Genomic DNA, 19,472 nt, shown 5'->3' with positions numbered 1-19,472 from the left:
AAATCTTTCTGCACCCGATGACGCAAAATCTCCATACGAAACATGGTTCGTGTGAAAGCCAGTTCACACGGATTCTCCGTGCCGAAAAATCGTATGGAGCACGCCTGGAAAAAATCCGTAGCGCCCATACGGATTTTGGCACGGAAAATCGTACCCCGGAACCTCTCTATTAGCTAAGTCACACCTTAGTGGATCCAAAAATAGAAATCTGATGTCAACTTACTACTCCCTGGCCGTTTTGACGTCATCACTTTCAAGCCCTACGTTCTAATCTTTCAAGTGACGTTTCCTTTTCTACCTGGACGCCTCCCTGTTTTCCCTTTTCTCTCTAGCTCCTCTCTTGTGCCTTCTTGCCATTATTCACTTAAATGTGGGTCTTTGAATAAAACAAGTTGACTACTACAGTATACGGGTAGTAACAACACGCCGTGCTGCAGGTACTGACTGTACAAAATCATTGATTGAATAATGAACTCAAAACTAACTAACTTACTTGATGATATGAGTAACGATGGTCTTGACGAATGACGGGCTGCGGCCATCCGACGTCAGCCTTGTGCATCTGCCGAAGCCTCCCGAACGTCACTTCATCATTACGGAGGATTAGCAAGACGAAATTCGCGTTCGCGTTCGCTCTCCAAGGAAAGTCGAACTCAGTGACGGAATTCGCGTTATGAGAAGGATTAGCAAACAGACTTCGCACATGCATGACGTTGACATGTCGTGTGCAGAGTCTGCAGACAGTATAGCGTAGTAAATTTTTGACTGTCCTGACACGAATCCGCGATTCGTGTTCCGACTACTTTTCCGAACGAAAAATGCGAAAGTTCGCAATCCAGTTCGCTAAACTGAAAAATGTTTGCGAACGCGAACGCGAATTTCGTCTTGCTAATCCTCCGTATTCTAGTCTTTTCTTTTCGCAGTGGACCGGGGTCTACGACCTATGGCTATGGCCATAGAGGCTACGTACTGTCAATGTACTCGAGTCAGTTTACTAAAAGTACAAAATTAGTCTTTGCTTTCCCGGTTTCCGTCGCCGACAAATGCAAACAAGGTTGCATGCATGAGTACGACAGTGTAGCCTTTCGGCTTGTCAGCATGACTCCGCAAGCTTGTGACTACAGTAGTGCTACAAAATGCGGGTAGGCTTCTTCGAACTCTTTTTCTTCTTCGCCGACTTGGCTGACTGTGCCCACACCCTTTCACCATTGATGGCATTGTTCACGACGTGATCATGGTGATCGTGTTGTTGCGAAATAAATTTGTGGGGATTTCCCATCAATCATGTGCCCAAACTGATCTGGAAGTCGTAGACCTGGTGACACACGATCACGCGCATTTCAAAACTTTGAGTTTGGCTTCTTTGAGTTCGACTTTCACGATGTTGAGAAATTATTTGTGCACGTTCTGCAAGGTTTGAAGCTGGAAGTGGAAGGTGCTGTTCTGGCTAGCTGGTCGTCTTCACGCCTTTTTCTCGCACGCGCAGCTGTAGAACAGCTACAAGTAGGCCACTGGCGTTATCTTTTGATCAGCTATAAATTTATGTGACAGGTAAAGAAAGCGCTCATTCTTGCTGTACTGTAAACCTATTATTTGTTTGCACTCTTTTTCTTATTTTTTGGTTTCTGGGATCATTCAGTCACTTTGTAATCGTTGCAGTAAACTAGCAAATGTTTTTCTCCATCTCTAGGTCTGTGCGGCGGTCGAAGCCAAGACAAGTTTAGTTGAGCATGGAGATGTCGTCGCGAGTCGATGCCTCTCGGAGGCGCTCCACGTTGACGCAGATGACCACTCGCACTGGAGCTCGCGTCAAGTTCTCCGACCTGACCGTGGATCTGAAAGAGCGTCGCATCCTTGACTCCGTGAGCGGGTATGCAGAGCCTGGTGAGGTATTGGCCGTGATGGGTCCCAGTGGTAAGTAGTTCACGTGGCAATGCTGAGGGCTAGAACGTGTCCGGAAATTCATGTGCTCAAAAACTTCTACGAAATAATACAATATGAAAAATATTCCCAGTCCTGGTCACTGTATATAGTACAGTACAGTTGCTGTATTTGTGGTGACGGTCATTTTTTCTGTCATTTTTCCCTTTTCATTTCCCTCAACCAGTGAACATTCCGTGTAAATAATGGATAATCACATACTTGTGTAAACCCGGCTGTAGCATTGTTGACAAGGCTTGCCCGCGGTCTGCCCCTCGGCCCTGCCAGCTACGAGTGTGAAGAACCGGAAGAGATTTATTGTCCGCCTACAGTACAGTGAATATCGGTTATAAAGTCATCGGACATAGTGATAAACCGGCTATATTGATACAAAATGAAAATATCAAAAGCAAAACAAGAAAAAGCCAGTCAAATTATCATTATAACCAATATATCGTATATAGCGATAAATCGGCTATAAGGATACAGAATGACCATTCAAAACACCTATTTGTGCAGAAAAATTATCGTCTATAGTGATAGCAACACACGAGTGTGAGGCATTGATGTCTCGATTTGGAGCCACATGCGTGTTTTCATAGGGTATTCTGGTCTGGTGCTTCCTGGATGATGCCTTTGGGCCAAGACGTTCTTCACTCTAGACTGGAGAAGGTGCAGTAGCATCCATCACGTATCAGTACGCTACATTAGCGCGATCGAGTACCCACACGTGTATAACGTGTATGTATGACGCGCAGTTGAAAATCGCCTGTAGTGATATACCGGTTATAGTGATAAAATGTGAAAAATCAGAAGGGCACGTTATAACCGATATCTACTGTATACATACACTCTCCCTCGCTGTCTCTCCCCCCCCCCCCCCCCCCCCCCACACACACACAGACACTGCATTAAGACGATTCAATCAAACGTAGCTCGGTTCATCCTGCTCAAGAACTATAATGATTTGTTGTTGCATCCGTTGTGTTTGCTCTGTCTCTGTTCAGGTTCCGGCAAAACAACCTTGTTCAATGTGTTAGCTGGTCTACTGCCAATGGTACGAGGTGAGATCTGCTTGGACGACCAGCCTCTGGACAAGCGCCTTCGCCGTCAGATGTGCTATGTTCTGCAGCACGACCTCATGTTTCCGTACTTGACGCTATTCGAAACGTTCAAGGTGGGTGCATGTCTGCGTGTGCATGCATGTGTGCGCACGAGTGCGGGTGTGTGCACGTATGGCTGTTGGTGTGTGTGTGTGTGTGTGTGTGTGTGTGTGTGTGTGTGTGTGTGTGTGTGTGTGTGTGTGTGTGTGTGTGTGTGTGTGTGTGTGTGTGTGTGTGTGTGTGTGTGTGTGTGTGTGTGTGTGTGTGTGTGTGTGTGTGTGTGTGTGTGTGTGTGTGTGTGTGTGTGTGTGTGTGTGTGTGTGTGTGTGTGTGTGTGTGTGTGTGTGTGTGTGTGTGTGTGTGTGTGTGTGTGTGTGTGTGTGTGTGTGTGTGTGTGTGTGTGTGTGTGTGTGTGTGTGTGTGTGTGTGTGTGTGTGTGTGTGTGTGTGTGTGTGTGTGTGTGTGTGTGTGTGTGTGTGTGTGTGTGTGTGTGTGTGTGTGTGTGTGTGTGTGTGTGTGTGTGTGTGTGTGTGTGTGTGTGTGTGTGTGTGTGTGTGTGTGTGTGTGTGTGTGTGTGTGTGTGTGTGTGTGTGTGTGTGGTGTTATCTCGACACAAGAACTTCTGCCTCGCCTAATAGCTATCATCGCCTTCGGCGATGGGCTTTCCAAAGGTCCGAATGTGTGTGTGTGTGTGTGTGTGTGTGTGTGTGTGTGTGTGTGTGTGTGTGTGTGTGTGACGTCTTTCTTCTCTTTCTCAGACTCCTCCTGACTTTTCTTTCATTCTCCTGGGTGGTTACCAACAGCCAGTCCATGCCGGAGTATGTGGTGTGATGTGTGTGCGGGAACAAAAATGAAAAAGACCAAAAATTAGGGATTCACTGGCCAGAAAAACCCACTTCATATCTGTGTGGTGTAGACCAGGCTGAATAGTGGTGGTCAATTCTTCAGCCTTGCAAGCTGTTGAATGGTGCAATCCCAGCACGAGTTGCTATGGCTTCTGCTGTAGCATCGCTATCATCGGTTCCGGCGATGGGCGTCAAATGGTGTGCTTGTGTGTGTGTGTGTGTGTGTGTGTGTGTGTGTGTGTGGTGTGTGTGTGTGTGTGTGTGTGTGTGTGTGTGTGTGTGTGTGTGTGCGTGCGTGCACGCACATGCGTATCTGTTTTATTTGTTTGTAGTTTAGCATCATGTCCTATCTGTGTGTAAACAGTAGTGAAGGGAAAAGACCAGCGGCAAATCTTGGGTGGGATTTGTCGGAGGGTCTGGATCGGTAGGCACCAGGAGGCAGGAGTAGGATTTTGATTGCTACTGGTCTTCTTTGAATGAGCGACTATGATGTGTATTTATTTGTGTGTGTGTGTGTGTGTGTGTGTGCGTGTGTGTGTGTGTGTGTGTGTGTGCGTGTGCGTGTGTGTGTGTGCGTGTGCGTGTGTATGGACATGCGTATGTGTTTGATTTCAGTATGCCGCTCTACTACGTCTGCCGCACACGATGAGCCACGAGAAGAAAATGGCTGCTGTGAGTGCACAAACCTGTCTGTTTTTCTTGAGACCGCTCTCCTTGTATTGGCTGTGAATAATGAACATCTCCGTCTGCACGAACAGGGCTGGTTGAGGCCGCTCGATTCAGCGCTCAATACACCCGTGTGCAGAGCGGTACACAGAAACACCGGAGGTCGAGGCCCGTGTAGCTGTAACTGCCGCTGTCTGATGATCGCTTGAATTACGTAGGACCAGCTACACAGCCGTTGACGTGCGGTGTTTGTGTACACTGCTGCAGTCTGTACGTATTTCTCATAATGCGAAGACTCCGCTGTAGCCATCCGCTATATCCATACATCTTCACAACACTCTCCGAACGGTCTCTGGTCTACACCAATCACTCGTAGCAAAAGAGATGTTGTATTTTCGGGCAAGGCCCATCTTCAGGAATGTGCACGTGTTTTTTTTGGTTCTGAGCTGTTTGTTGCACTCATATGCCCGTTGATTGCACCCTGTAATGTGTGGTTTCTATGTGCCGACAACTGTTAGACACCACCATACATGTAGTGCCATAGTGAAGTCCATGTGAGAGCACAGGACAGTCGGACCTCGCTTTTAAAGCCGCACAAATCGGTTTTCCGAAAAAAAATATGCGGATAGGCGAGGGAACCGGATAATTGAACACGCATACTGCATATGTCACGCATATGTATGCATGACAATATTCTGTAAATCGGTAACCAACGATTTTCTTCCGGATGGCGAGGGATCCGGATAAAAGAGGTCCGGATAAGCGAGGTCTGACTGTATTGTGTTGTGGGTGTGAGTTCAGCATCAGAACCAAGCCAGCATGATTTCCTACCGACGTCGGTGTGCTCTTTGTTTTGTTTTCGTCTCGCTTCAGGTCGACGAGGTCATCAACGTCTTGCAGGTGTCGCACTGCAGGAATACGAGTAAGCACACGGCGACTCCGGCATATGTCTTGCTCTGTTTGCATCTGCAGTACTGTATGCGCAGAAATGTTCGCCGGATATTTAATTTCGTCTTTTTCGTCCGGGGGGGGGGGGGCTTTCATACTAAATATAAAGCCAGACTTACGTCATTTTGTCCAGCTTTGCAATCTGTTTGTTTTGTAAATGGGCGGAATTATAGACTGGACTCTTTCGTGGGGCTTGGATGAAAATTGTCACCTACCATTTTTTCTGCGTGTACAGTATGTCTTCTCCTATTAGTGCCTGCACTGATGAATCCAGACGTAATGGCCGCCCTGTGCTGACATAGGATTGAGTGAAAGAAACTCGGCTTCTGGAGGGGCGAAATTTAACTTAATGGTCATACAGGGCCATGTATTATAAACAGGGAGCCAGGGATATTTTTGATATAGCCGTGCGGGGGTGTGTGTTGTGTGTGTGTTTGTGTGTGTGTGTTTTTGTGTGTGTGTTGTGTGTGTGTGTTGTGTGCGTGTGTGTGTGTGTTTGTGGATGTCTGGGTGGGTGCAGTTATCGGCAATCATATAAAGCGTGGCTTGTCCGGTGGTGAACGTAAGCGTGCAAGCATCGGCCAGGAGCTTCTAGCTAACCCCCGCGTTCTCGTCATGGACGTGAGTGCTACTGCTTGCTATCTTCCTGCTTTTCTTCTCTGTGTTGCTTCCCCCCCCCCCCTCTCTCTCTCTCCCTGTCTCTCTCTATCTCGCTCTCTCTCTCTCCTCTCTTCTCTCTCTCTCTCTCTCTCTCTCTCTCTCTCTCTCTCTCTCTCTCTCTCTCTCTCTCTCTCTCTCTCTCTCTCTCTCTCTCTCTCTCTCTCTCTCTCTCTCTCTCTCTCTCTCTCTCTCTCTCTCTCTCTCTCTCTCTCTCTCTCTCTCTCTCTCTCTCTCTCTCTCTCTCTCTCTCTCTCTCCCCTCTCTCTCTCTCTCTCTCTCTCTCTCTCTCTCTCTCTCTCTCTCTCTCTCTCTCTCTCTCTCTCTCTCTCTCTCTCTCTCTCTCTATGAGTATGCGGATGGATGGGGACAGTTGTGTGTGCGTAAGTGCTTGAGCGTGTGTGCACCTGTGTGTGTGTTCCGCTTGCGTACATATACATCGTCATTATGATAGAGGATCAATCAGTGTTGACATCATTCTTCTTGTCTTTCTGTGCTGCACTCTGCTGTGTGTTCAGGAGCCGACATCAGGACTGGACTCCACGATAGCCCACGACCTGCTGCGCACAGTGCAGGCGCTGGCACAGGATCACGGCCGCACCATCATCACCAGCATTCACCAGCCGTCCAGTCAGATCTTCCACATGTTCAACAAGCTAATGCTGCTCTCTAGAGGACAGGTTGGCATCTTGGTGTTTGTTGTTGTCTTGTGATGTTCTTCAGTTGAAATACAGTGAGACCTCGCTTATCCGGTCCTCTTTTATCTGGATCCATCGCCATCCGGAAGAAAATCGCTGGTCACCGATTTACAGCATATGCCATACATACATACAGTATGTGTGTTGGATTATCTTGTTCCCTCGCCTATCCGGGCGTTTTTTGTTGATAACGGATGTGTGCGGGTATGCGAGGTCTGACTGTGCATCACAATTAGAAAATCAGGGAAGCAGAACAGAATATATGCAGAGAAAATGAACGATTGCCGACTACAAACAGTGAGAATTAGCACTAGATGTGCAGTAGAAGGAAGACTTATAGCTATCCACAGAGAGCCGGTTGGCACTGGGGCCACTTAGCTTTTCGTGCGTGCAGTCCCTTCTCATGTCCTGTATGCGTTATTGTGTGTGTGTGTGCCATGTGTGTGTGTGTGTGTGTGTGTGTGTGTGTGTGTGTGTGTGTGTGTGTGTGTGTGTGTGTGTCCGCATGTGTTCGTGTGTGCCCGTGTGCACGGCCACGTCTGTCTATACCAGGTGGTATACTTCGGCCCCGGCAAAGACGCAGTTGCACATTTCTCCAGGCTCGGCTACGAATGTCCGATGAACTACAACCCAGCTGACTTTCTGCGTAAGTACCCAGAGGTCTAGCCAGGATTTTATGCCAGCCGGCCAACGTTCTAGTGAAAATGCATCGCAGCCGGGGTACTACCCCGGCTGCGGAGACACCCCCGAAGTGCTGAAGAATATCCTTTCGGAAATCTCTGTTCATCGCACATTGCAATGTGTTGCCATAGCGATGATCAGATGAACCTTCTGCCTGTAGTCAAAGAAGGACTACGACTACTACTACTGGTCTTGCTACTGCTACAACTCTCACTCTTATCTTACTCAATCACCAGGTACACTAGGAGGGCTTTTAGAATGGTGTTATTATGACAAGCAAGTCACCGGAGAGATCAAGACTGGGACAAGGACAAGGACTGGAAAATAGCACCAAGAGATCTGAGAGCGAGAACAAGAGATCCAGACTAGAACAAGACTAGAGATCGATCAGACTAGAACAAAGGACCACACGAATAGAACAAAGGACTGGAACAAAGGACAACACTGCGCAAGCGCAGCCTTCGGGGTATATCTCAAACTATGGAGGGGAAAAGGGGTGCATGCAGTAAGTGGGAATAGGGTGAGCGGGAAAAGGGGTGCATACATTAAGTGAGACAGGGTGAGCGGGAAAAGGGGTGCAGGCATTAAGCGAGACAGGGTGAGCGGGAAAGGGGGTGCATACAGTTAGTGAGACAGGGTGAGCGGGAAAAGGGGTGAGCAGGGCAAAGGCCAGCAGGGAGTGCATGAATATGACTGTGTATGGGAGTGTGTACGGGGCTCGTACAACATGCCAAACAAAGTCCACAGGTTGTTTCTACGGTGAGTGTTCCAATTAGGATAGTATCCTGAGCCGTTTATTTGTGTGTGCGTGTGTGTGTATGAGGGGGTCTGCATTTGTCTGTGTATATGCGTGCATGCGTGTTCGCATCCGTGCGTGCGTTTGTATGTACGCCTCTCGCTGCAGTTGATGTTGTGTCCCCCGATGATGTCGTGAAGCGCCTCACCAACTTGAAGTAAGTTTGCAGGACTGCCGCTGCATTTGAACACGAGGCTCCATCAGTTATAAGTGCACCTACCTGTACCCACGAGTCTTCACGAATCCTCCAGACCAGCAATCAGCAGTCCCTTTTGAAAAGAGGCTCCTTGGGTGCTTGGGAAGGGCGGTTTGCGCTGAAATCAACGTCGAGATGCGATTTTTGATCACCGTGTGGCTTTGGACCTGCCAAGAATACCCAAGGTTCTTTTTTTTAAATTTTGGATAGGACTGTAGACAAATTCTTATCAACCACCACACCGCACCGCTGCGCCCTCCTGTAGACAAGCCAAATTTTCTATGAAAGAATGTCATGTACTGTAGATCTGATTGTCTTGTTTTTCCTGTTTGTTATCTGTGTCTCTCTACCTCCTCACCCCATCTCTCTCTCTCTCTCTCTCTCTCTCTCTCTCTCTCTCTCTCTCTCTCTCTCTCTCTCTCTCTCTCTCTCTCTCTCTCTCTCTCTCTGTCTCTCTCTCTCTCACCCAGGGCTGACCGTGCATTAGAAAGTGGCCCAACCAGCTTTGCTAGCACTGACGGAGATGGCACAGACCCGCTGCTCCCCAGACATGCTAGTCTATGTAAGCGCGATACTTCTACATCGGTCGTTGTCTTTGAAGGAGACAGCGGTCGAGGTGGTATGACAACGACTAGCAAAATCACGGAAGATGTCGAAGCCGACCCGTTTGAGCCTGCTGTGAACATAGTTCGAACAGGACGCAGTAAGTTTGTAAAAAATATTGACTGTTTACCTCGGCTTCTGCCTCATGTGGAGTCTATGTAGATGCACACGTGCCCTTCTTTCTCTTCTGCTTGTGTGTGTGTGTGTGTGTGTGTGTGTGCGTGCGTGCGTGTGCCTGTGTGTGCCTGTGTCTGTGCAGGGGGGTGCAGGTTCACCCCCCCCCCCCCCCCCCCCCTAAACATTTCGACCTAGGTTCAGCATGCACATGATGACCATGAATGGCATGCACCAGCCATCGTACACATATGCAGTCGTGCAGGCGTGACCAGCTAAGGGGACCAGCTACGCCCCTGGTGTGCGGGTGTGTATGTTTGTGTGTGTGAGTGTGTGTGTGTGTGTGTGTGTGTGTGTGTGTGTGTGTGTGTGTGTGTGTGTGTGTGTGTGTGTGTGTGTGTGTGTGTGTGTGCCTGCGGGTGTGTATCTGTGTGTCTGCGTGTGTGTTTGTGTCTGTACGTGCATGCAGGACTCGTGTATACTTCTACCACTGTTTAACTATTCTGGTGTTTGCCCTGTGCGTCTGTGCCGTAGATCAAGATTCGTTCGACAAGTGGCCATCTACTTTCTGGATGCAGCTTTCCGTCCTCTTCCAAAGGTCCTGGAAGAACAGCGTTGGTGACGTATTGTCTATTGTAAATTTCGCTCAGGTGAGTTCCGATTGATCTTTTTCGCTTTTCCGCTGTTCAGCCTGGGAGGGTATTACGGTTGTACAGTCAAATCTGTCGTAAGCGACCGCCCCTTGGTGCAAGAAAAAGCGGTCCCTTACGGCAGATGGTCTCTTACGGCAGATGTATGGTAAATCCGGCATACCAGGTATATGCTTCCATGTACTCAAATCGACGAGAATCATGTGATTTTTTATATCATTTTATTGGATATTCAACGACGACCATACCCGTATAGTACGCGTATGCGACACGGCAGTAGATCGACACTGCCTGGACTTGAGAGCTACAGCACAGCCTCAGTACAGACTACAGGCCAGGCACCAGTCGATCGCACTTGCAAGACAGCGCATTTTCACACTTTGCAGTTGACAGCGCACTGGCAAGTACAGTTTCGCACCTTACTGAACCTGGGTCGCGGTCGCTTACAGCAGATTTGAATGCAGCCACCGACCCGAGAGAGAGGTCCGTGCATGAAATCGCGGTCGCTGGTCGCGCACAGCAGATGGTCACTCTGGACAGATCAGTTTGTATGTGAAACCGTCGGTGCACGGAAAATCGGTCGCTAACGGTAGATGGTCGCCTACAGCAGAGGTCGCTAACGGCAGATTTGACTGTACTCGTGAAATCCGACCCGCCTCTGCTGCGATTAGGGTAGCACGGCTCTGAGCTTGCAGCTCTGCCATGCTCCTTGCTAGTGGTGGATCGCTGTAACTGGGGACCTTTTGCATTTCCTGCGAATCGAATGCGAAACGAAAGTTTGATTCGGCTCGTGCTCGTTTCGTTCGGAAAGAGATTCAGGTTTCGCGAGTCGTCATGCTAATTTCCAAGGCACCTACGAATACGGCCGTTATCTTGGCGTACGCGTGTTTACGCATACACGTGTTAACGCATACACGTACATGGATCATGGAATCAAAGAAGAAATGTGTACAGTCAACTTTTGTGTACTAGTACCTGACGAGTTCGGAGCGATCTACGAATGAAGAGGCTTCCATTCGTGAAAACGAGCCCTCATAAGGGATTGGATTAGGTCCTATGTGTTCACGTGTGTGTGTCTATCTGTCTGTCTGTCTGTCTGTCTGTGTGTCTGTTTGTCTTGAGGCAGCTGGCAGTCCTGATCGTCGTCTCATGTCTGATCTGGTTTCGCACGCCGAAGACGGAAGGTCACATTCGTGACATCACCGGCTACGTAAGCAGTGTTTGTGATGCCACTCCAATACAAGCTGTCAAAATTAATGGTGATGTAATCACATCACGTCGACAGCTGCATTGTACAAGTTGAGTCCCTGGCAGTGCTAATACAGCAACCTCTTCGGTGACCAGAGAAGCACTGTGTATGTTTGACTACTGTGCACATCGGCCGAAATCACTAGAGCCCGTACACATTCTGTATATTAAACATGACATTGTAATTGTTGGTGTAATTGTTATTAAAAATTCAGTGCCAGAGACCTGCCAGATTTCTGGTGTAGTGTAGAATAGGTGGCCAACATTCCCTTCACATGCAGTGCATACTCTGGTGCCTTTTAGGTGTAATCTAAATTTAGGTGCCTGGTTTCTCTACTGATATTAAAGTTACGCCGAAAATAACGTGTTAAACTGTATCTCTACTAAACAAGAGTAGGCAGATGTGGTCATGGGTCAGTTCGCCGCATGCTCTCTGCACCGCGTCTGTACTCCTGCACCAACATCCAGAACCTCGCGTACCAGCTCACCCAGTTTTGCTTGATTCGTCCGAGTCCAGACACGAACTCCAGGTGTTGGGTGCATGAGAGACCTCGTTGGTTGGTGTGTGATGGTGTGGTGGCCAAGAACGCCGTACTGGTTTTTTAATATATTTTGCAGCATGGAGTTTATGGTAACACTGAACAAGGAGGCACAGACATCATGTGTCCCGGTATCTTTACTATTTCTCGCTCTGTGTATCTTGCCTAAGCACTCACAGACGCCACTGCAGCCGTTTACACCTTAACCCTTTAGGGCCCACAATTATTTCAAGAAATGCACTGCATACGCGAGCCCAGGTACTTATCTGGTCGTAACTTTGGTGTCCTTTGGCCGATTTTGGTGATCTTGGGCTTTCTGGAAAGCTCTTGGCCAGAGGAATACAGCGATAGCCAGCAATACATCACTGGATCCACAGAACAAGCGCCGCAGCGCGATACAGCGCCGCAGCGCGATACAGCGCCGCAGCGCGATACAGCGCCGCAGCGCGATACAGCGCCGCAGCGCGATACAGCGCCGCAGCGCGATACAGCGCCGCAGCGCGATACAGCGCCGCAGCGCGATACAGCGCTCCAAAGCCAGCATTGTGAGCGCCCAACTCAAATTCTCTGCCATTTCAACAAATTGCATTGCAGATCGCTCAAATCTTTTTTACTGGAGAGCTGAGAAACATGCCTTTGCGATGACGTGAACTATCTGTAGCTGCGTGGGCCGCGAGTCAGGGAAAACCCCTAAAAACGAGTTCAAAATGCACGCGCTCGAGTTGACTCTGCTGAGCGAATTTAGTTCGAGTCTCGTATCTCCGCTCTCCAAACTCGGATCGCTTGCGGGTTTTTTCGAGCCGATAGCTGAGACAATTCTAATGTCGATGGCCCTTTCGATTGTCCGATTTGGTCAAGGGACGGCCGAGTTACGCCAGGTTGAGCTTTGAAAAGTATGCACTGTACACTGGTACGGATATATATGGGCCTCAAAGGGTTAAATTAAAAATTTAAATTTCACGGTTCGCGTGAGACTCGGCTGGAAGCCGAGTTTTCCGCATCCGCCGTGGGAACGCCACCACCCTCTAGGATCAAAGGCGCAGATGCAGCGCCTAAACGGTGGGAGGTGAGTAGATCAGACCCACCACCAAGTGGTCAAAGACCGAAATCCCATTAGCTGCATCCATGTTTACACCTTAGGGTCCCTCAACTCAAACATTCAAAAACGCGGTCTCTTTGCTGCTGCATACGTCCCTTGCAATGTTCACCAATTTTCCTCTTCGCTGCAAACGTCACTTCAAATGTTCACCAAAATTCCTCTTCGCTGCTGCATACGTCACTTGAAATGTTCACCAAACCCTCTTCGCTGCATACGTCCCTTGAAATGTTCACCAAATTTTCCTCTTCTTTGCTGCATACGTCACTTGAAATGTTCACCGAATTGTCGTGCCTATGTTTGTATGTGTACTGCAGCTGTTCTTCATCGCCGTCTTCTTCGGCTTTCAGCCGATAATCATATCCACTGGAACTTGTGAGTTTGCAGATAAACCGAGCCGTTGTGCGTGGTGTCTGGATGCTTGCACCACAACAGGATTCTTCTTTTGGAGGGGGGGGGGGGGGGGACAACCTTAAACCTTGCCTCACACGATCCGATTTCATTGAGAAGCACTGTAGTTGTGTAACTGAACCTCGGCTCCTTCATGCAGAAGATGCAGTAAGAATTTTCAGTTCACGGAGAGAATGATGTGCAGCGTGGTTGGTAACACATGTCCACGTACGTTTAGTAGTTAATTCTTTCTTTCTTTTTTAAGATGTCCTTGCTTTGTCAGGGTGTGCAGACTCCACTGTAGCCACAGTTCACGTTTCACACAGTTGTACACCACTACCCAAAAACGGTCTCTCAGCTAGGCATCGGCGGATAATGCCGGCAGAAAAATTGGCAGAATTCGGTACTTTTTCTGGTAAGTTTCATGCATGTTTGGTACATGGATAAAGAAATGGAGCAGAATTCGAGGAATTGCCCGCCATAAGGTTTGTATGGTTCTGCCAATTTCACTGCTTTTCGAGCAGAATCTGCCACCTTTACGAGCAGAATCCGCCGGTGCCTAGTCTCAGCTACAAATTCCTCCAAATAAAAAAAAATAAAAAAATTCTATCCCAATGTCCTTGCTTTGCTGCAGTTATTGTGGAGAGAAGCATAATCAACCGTGAACGGTCGTCGGGTTACTATCGTCTGGCCTCCTACTTCCTGGCCAAGGTTTGTAATTGATCATGTGCGCGTGTGTGTGTGTGTGTGCATGCGTGTACGTGTGTGTACGTGTGTGTATGTGTGTGCGTGCGTGCGCTCGTTTACCTCGTTGAACGAATTGTTCGTTGCATCCTTTTGAGTCAGTCCGGTTATGCTTGCAAGTGTGAGAGCAGATGCCGAAGCTTTCCGTCTGTTGGTAGTCCCGTTTGCAAAATACTTCAAAGTTCAAATGGATCCTGCTCTGTAGCCCTGTGTGACATACACCGGTCACACTGTCCTTTCACAGTGTCGTGTTGATGCATGGCTTGACTATGTGGTCTGCCTTGTAATGTGTTCCGGGTTTGTTTCTGTGTGCGTGTGTGTGTGTGGGTGAGTGCCCGTACGTGTGCGCGTACGTGTGTGTGTGTATGTGTGATCTGTAGATGGTGAGTGATGCACCGTTAATCTGCGTACTTCCTACCGTCTACCTGGCGATAACGTTTCCCGTGACTGGCTTCGGTGGTTTCCTGATGTTCTGTCGACTGTGGCTCGTGTTGATATTCGGCGTTCTGGTGTCACAGGTAACTTTCAACAGCTAGTTTGTAATCCTGTCGTGTCATTTTTGCCCTCTCCCCATGTGTATGTGTGTGTGTGTGTGTCTCTCCCCCCCCCCCCCCCCTCTCTCTCTCTCTCTTTCTCTCTCTCCCCCCCCCCCCCCTCTCTCTCTCTCTCTCTCTCTCTCTCTCTCTCTCTCTCTCTCCCCCCCCCTCTCTCTCTCTCTCTCTCTCTCTCTCTCTCTCTCTCTCTCTCTCTCTCTCTCTCTCTCTCTCTCTCTCCCCCCCCCCTCTCTCTCTCTCTCTCTCTCTCTCTCTCTCTCTCTCTCTCTCTCTCTCTCTCTCTCTCTCTCTCTCTCTCTCTCTCTCTCTCTCTCTCGTGTGTGTGCCCTGTGTGTGTGCCCTTTTGTCCGAATATCCTTCTCTATGTGTGACTGTAGCTGTATTGTGTGTGTTTGTTTTGTCTTATGGTCTTACAGAGTTTTGGTGTGTTTGTGGGAGCTCTGGCACCTTCCCTGCAGAAGGCCATTATCGCTGCATCTACTCTCATGATCTCCTTCTTGCTTGGTGGTACGTATTCACACACACGCGCATCCACACACGCGTGCACACACACAGTCACACACACACAAACACACAAACACACATGCACACAAACACACACACACAGTCTTCGTTGTAACATGATGTGGAGTGACGGTGACGATGCGAGTGGTTAGGCTGTTGGGGCTGTACATTGTGCAATGGAACTGTTCTTTTAACTTCGATGTGTGTGTGTGTGTGTGTGTGTGTGTGTGTGTGTGTGTGTGTGTGTGTGTGTGTGTGTGTGTCTGTGTGTGTGTCTGGCCAGAAAAAGTCACTTCAAATAGCTGTATGGTGTAGACCAGGCTGAATAGTAACGGTCAATTCTTCAGCCTTGCAAGCTGTTGAATGGTGCAATCCCAGCACAAGTTGCTATGGCTTCTGCCGTAGCATTGCTATCATCGCCTCCGGCGATGGGCGTCAAAGGGTCAAAAGGTGTGTGTGTGTGTGCGTGTGCGTGTGCATGTGTTTGCTACTGCTGCTTGCAGGTGGTTTCTATGTGTCCAAGTTCTCTCCAAAGCTGGAATGGATACGCTACCTGTCCTACATCAATTACATCTACAATGCGTTTGTCGTCGTTCTCTTTGACGAGAACGCAGTGTACAAGTAAGTGAAGCATCTGTTCACTCATCGTCTAGCTGTATGGGTAGACGAGAAGGCAGCAATGCCCGTGCATCCGGTGAAGTAAAATAGGAACACAAAAGCAAGCCCGCAGCAAACTGGGTGTATCGTGTCTTGCTTTGTTTCACGCCAACTGTCTGAACTACAGTGAAAGTACAAGGTCCCGTACCATTTATAACTAAGGTAACCAAGGTAACCAAGGCACTACTGTAGAACGCTCATTTTGTGAGAGGAAAGTTTACCGATTTATAACCCAGCACAGGGATGAATTTATCCGGTATCGCATCGCAGTTTGCTATGCAAAATCGATCTACTGCTACTCAAAAATCACCGCGACTAGCAGAAAACTGCGATACATACAGGCTATCCATGCCTAGCTTGCGCCGTCAACTAACAAAAACTGCTATGCAAAAAAATAACAGTAAATTCAATTCCGTGCGATCACTTTGCTCGACCGTACAGACCGGTGCGTACATCTGTATGTAATAGGATTTCGTGTGAAAGCTTGTGATTTCCCAGTGTGCGAAACTGACCCACTACATTAGAATTGCGATTATCCGAACTATCCCAGTGGTCAAATTGTTTCCACCCTGGCCTGAAACCCATGAATTCCCAGTCCGCTCGCTGCGCCTCTCTCTCCGTCGCCCTGCAGAGCAGACCTGTGATTTGAAAAAATTCTAACTTCACTCACCAAGAACGGAAGTTGATCATCTTGGGCTCTTTGGAAAGCTTTGGTGCGAAATTTTGTGCCCTGTATTTCGGCCGTGAATTGCGTTTCCACCTTCGGCGCTCCGGTATTTTACTTTTCGCCCCAGCAAACGACATACCATTGGAAAGCTTATTCCTTCAGCTTTCCAACGAGCCATCAGGTGTGAGAATCGAAGAAAGTATAACAGAGTTACGAAGGTTTGAATAGTGAGGTATACGCAATCCGAGTTCACTGTACATACACTACATTTTCTACCCGAGTATACTCGGGCTTGGGAAAGCAGGGCATGCTACAAAACGAGTATACTCGGGCGCGGGGCGCAAAAGGTTAACTTAAATACTTCCTCCGTATACAAAAACTTCGTGACTTTTTTTTGAAAGCTGCGCACAGCTCTGGAATTGTTCCGTTTGACTCGGAATAACACTTGTGGCATTGTCTAACCTGTTTACAAGCTATATACAAAGAAAAAAGCAACTCAGACGAATGAGATTGAGTTTTTTCAGAGTCGTCGTCGCTCATGTCATTGTCACCTGACGACGCCGACTCCGCATCGCCAACAGTCGCTGCTTCCGCTCGCATTTCGTTCAGATTCTTGTCACCTGCAGTGATGATCCGACGCTGGACTTTGGCTACGTCCTCTTCATCTCTAGAGCTGTGTACGAATCGGTGTCGACTATATTTAGTTGTTCCAACCCGCGACCACCATTATGCCGTGAAACAAGTCGTACAAGCACATCCACACGCTTCGCATTTTCTCGCCAGGATAATCCTCCCAAGCATTCTACAATGGCTTCGAGGAGGTCCCTGCGATTCCCTTTGGCGACAATGGAGACGTCTAACTGGAGAGAGGCGAAGAAAGCCAGGCCATCGACATTCTGATCCTGAGTCTGCGCTGGTTGCACGACGACTGAAATGTTTCATCTTGCCGTGCGAGCGAAACAAATCTATGTTCTCACGCCGCGTAGATCTATGGGGCCGCGCACCGCAAGTCGAGCCTGGCCAGTTTCAGGGCAGCGAGTGCCGCGTGACTCCGTGTTCCAGCCACGAGCTACACTTCGTCACTGTGTCAGTTTCGAGCGAGTGTTAGTTTTTTTCATTATGACTCTTGAGTTTCTGTCGGCATCGTCCTCACACGCAGGGCGTCCGTGGAGAATCTGTTCGGGATCAACCAACAAACCTCGACATGGACTTGGGTTGTCGATGACAGCCTTTGGCGCCGTTCGTTGAGGAGGTTCAACACTGTTCAAAAAAAGTCACGAAGTTTTTGTATACGGAGGAAGTACTTGTTTGCATTGAATTGAAGGGACGAAAATGAATTTTTGCTGATTTTCTCCACCCCAAGCACCATTCAAGCGATGCACAAGATGTATTACAACACTGAACAGGTTGGAGTCAAAATGTATAACAATAGCGTCATTTTAAGGAGCTTGGGTGCACCTAATTCCTGTTGTATTGCCGAAGAGAAATGGAAAATGATGAAAACATGCGGGAATGTGCATGTTTTAGATTGATGTGTGACTGCTCCCTTGTCCTAACATTCTCCTCGTCCGGACTCTCCGGAGACAGCCCGCTCCCCGAGAGGTGTGGGTACTAGTAACCGGCACTCTTCCGAACATAGGCTGTGTGACGATCATCATAATGACATCATTGATGACATAATTGTATATGCTTTGTGTGGAGTTGCAACTGGCACACCAGTGCTTGCACTGCCAATCCGTACAAATCATTCCAGATGATTACATAGTTGCGTAGCCTCTGTACAGTTTTTCTGTCTTTTTTTAATCGTGTTCCCCTCTGTCTCCTCCTTTCCTTCTTGCAGATGTGACCCAGACGTGTTGGGTACGCCGTACGAACAGTGTCGCCTTAACCCCACCAATGGCACCATTCGGGGCCCAGAAATAGCCAAGGAGCTCAACGCACACACGTACACCCTGGACTGGGTCATAGGTGCCATGATCGGTATCAGCGTGTTGCTTCGCTACGCAACCTACGGCGTCATGCGCTGGATACGCAAGCCTGTCGTCGCCTAGTGCCGTGGTGCTGTGTACGTGCGTGTGTATGTTTGTGTTCCTCTGTGTGTGTGTTCCCCCGTGTTTGTTCTGCCATGTGCGTTCCACTGTGTTAACCGGTAGAAACGCTTCATTCCGAATGATTTATTTACCGAAAAGATCTCCTTTCTCGCACCCCGATCTAAATACATAAGTACTCATGCAAGTAGATAGTTGAGCCATCTGGAACATCCTGGCATCGCTAAGAAAAGACCGTAATTCTACAACGTAACATATTCTCTTAGCACCCTTCTGTTATGACAGTATGTCAGTCGGTAATAGTCGCGCATAATTCTCTTACAAGTAGCACCATACTGAGGTATGATTATGACAGTCAGTAGGGAGGTTAAGCTGCGCGTTATTTTTTGACGCGACGCGAAATTTAGGCTCGCGTGTTTGGAAAGCAACGCGAGTGACCTGCGGCTCTCGTTGAAATTTTGGGGTTTTACGCCGAAATCGGCGTGAAATTGCGCGTCGCGTCAGAAATAGCGTGCCGCTGAACCTCTTTAATAGTAGGAACTTCACCGTGCTGGTGCCATTTCAGTCAGTAGTAATAGGAGCGTTTTAACCCACCGCCCGTGACGCGGATACATACTGTAATTTATTTTTGAATACTATTGTTACGTAGTAGCAACAACACTCTGAGCAGGAGTAACAATACAATTATAGGTAGCTCATGACATCCACTATTATTAAACTTTTTTTCTTTTCTTTTTGTTAGCCTTTTGTGCATCATTTCCCTTCTACTTTCTAGTTTCTGTGAATTTTAGTGTGGCCAAATTTTGGTACCACTCTCTACTGCAAAAAACATTTTCTCCCCCGCAAATTGACGAAAGGGTGCTTCTTGACTATTTATTTTGGTGATAATACAGCAAGTTTACAAGCTTTCGGTGTGAGTGGTGGTTGCCCATGGTGAGAGTGAATTCCACTTGTACTGGCAAAGGTGTGCTTGCAATGGGGGTGCTCTCTCTCGCTTTCACTCTCTCGCTCTCTCGCTCGCTCTCTCTCTCTCTCTCTCTCTCTCTCGCTCTCGCTCTCGCTCTCGCTCTCGCTCTCTCTTTCTCTCTGTCTCTTTCTCTCTCTCTCTCTCGCTCTCTCTCTCTTTCTCTCTGTCTCTTTCTCTCTCG

At 48.3% G+C, this 19,472-nt stretch overlaps 1 protein-coding gene across 1 annotated transcript; it reads left to right on the top strand.

The window, feature by feature from the left end:
* The first annotated feature begins 1,306 nt into the window (after window positions 1-1,306).
* On the top strand, window positions 1,307-19,230 carry LOC135812026 (uncharacterized). Its single transcript, XM_065325327.1, has 18 exons — window positions 1,307-1,551; window positions 1,691-1,914; window positions 2,928-3,097; window positions 4,484-4,540; window positions 5,408-5,456; window positions 6,003-6,103; window positions 6,658-6,819; window positions 7,390-7,483; window positions 8,423-8,471; window positions 8,981-9,213; window positions 9,762-9,877; window positions 11,004-11,087; window positions 13,078-13,135; window positions 13,785-13,861; window positions 14,275-14,412; window positions 14,865-14,955; window positions 15,456-15,573; window positions 18,117-19,230. Exons 2-18 carry the CDS (start codon window positions 1,731-1,733, stop codon window positions 18,325-18,327), a joined length of 1,992 nt encoding a protein of 663 aa, XP_065181399.1. The 5' UTR covers window positions 1,307-1,551; window positions 1,691-1,730; the 3' UTR covers window positions 18,328-19,230.
* Window positions 19,231-19,472: the final 242 nt, after the last annotated feature.

This window comes from Sycon ciliatum, chromosome 3 (genome assembly GCF_964019385.1).
Source record: "Sycon ciliatum chromosome 3, ocSycCili1.1, whole genome shotgun sequence".
Taxonomy (NCBI): Eukaryota; Metazoa; Porifera; class Calcarea; order Leucosolenida; family Sycettidae; genus Sycon; species Sycon ciliatum.
The sequence above is the reverse complement of the archived record's forward strand: the minus strand, read 5'-3'. Positions and strand labels throughout refer to the sequence as shown.

Excerpts from the sequence above, each read along its gene's own strand:
- LOC135812026 (XM_065325327.1), top strand. The coding sequence starts at position 1,731 with ATGGAGATGTCGTCGCGAGTCGATGCCTCTCGGAGGCGCTCCACGTTG. Across the intron at positions 3,098-4,483 it reads CGCTATTCGAAACGTTCAAG|TATGCCGCTCTACTACGTCT; the intron begins GTGGGTGCATGT and ends GTTTGATTTCAG. Across the intron at positions 5,457-6,002 it reads GTCGCACTGCAGGAATACGA|TTATCGGCAATCATATAAAG; the intron begins GTAAGCACACGG and ends GGGTGGGTGCAG.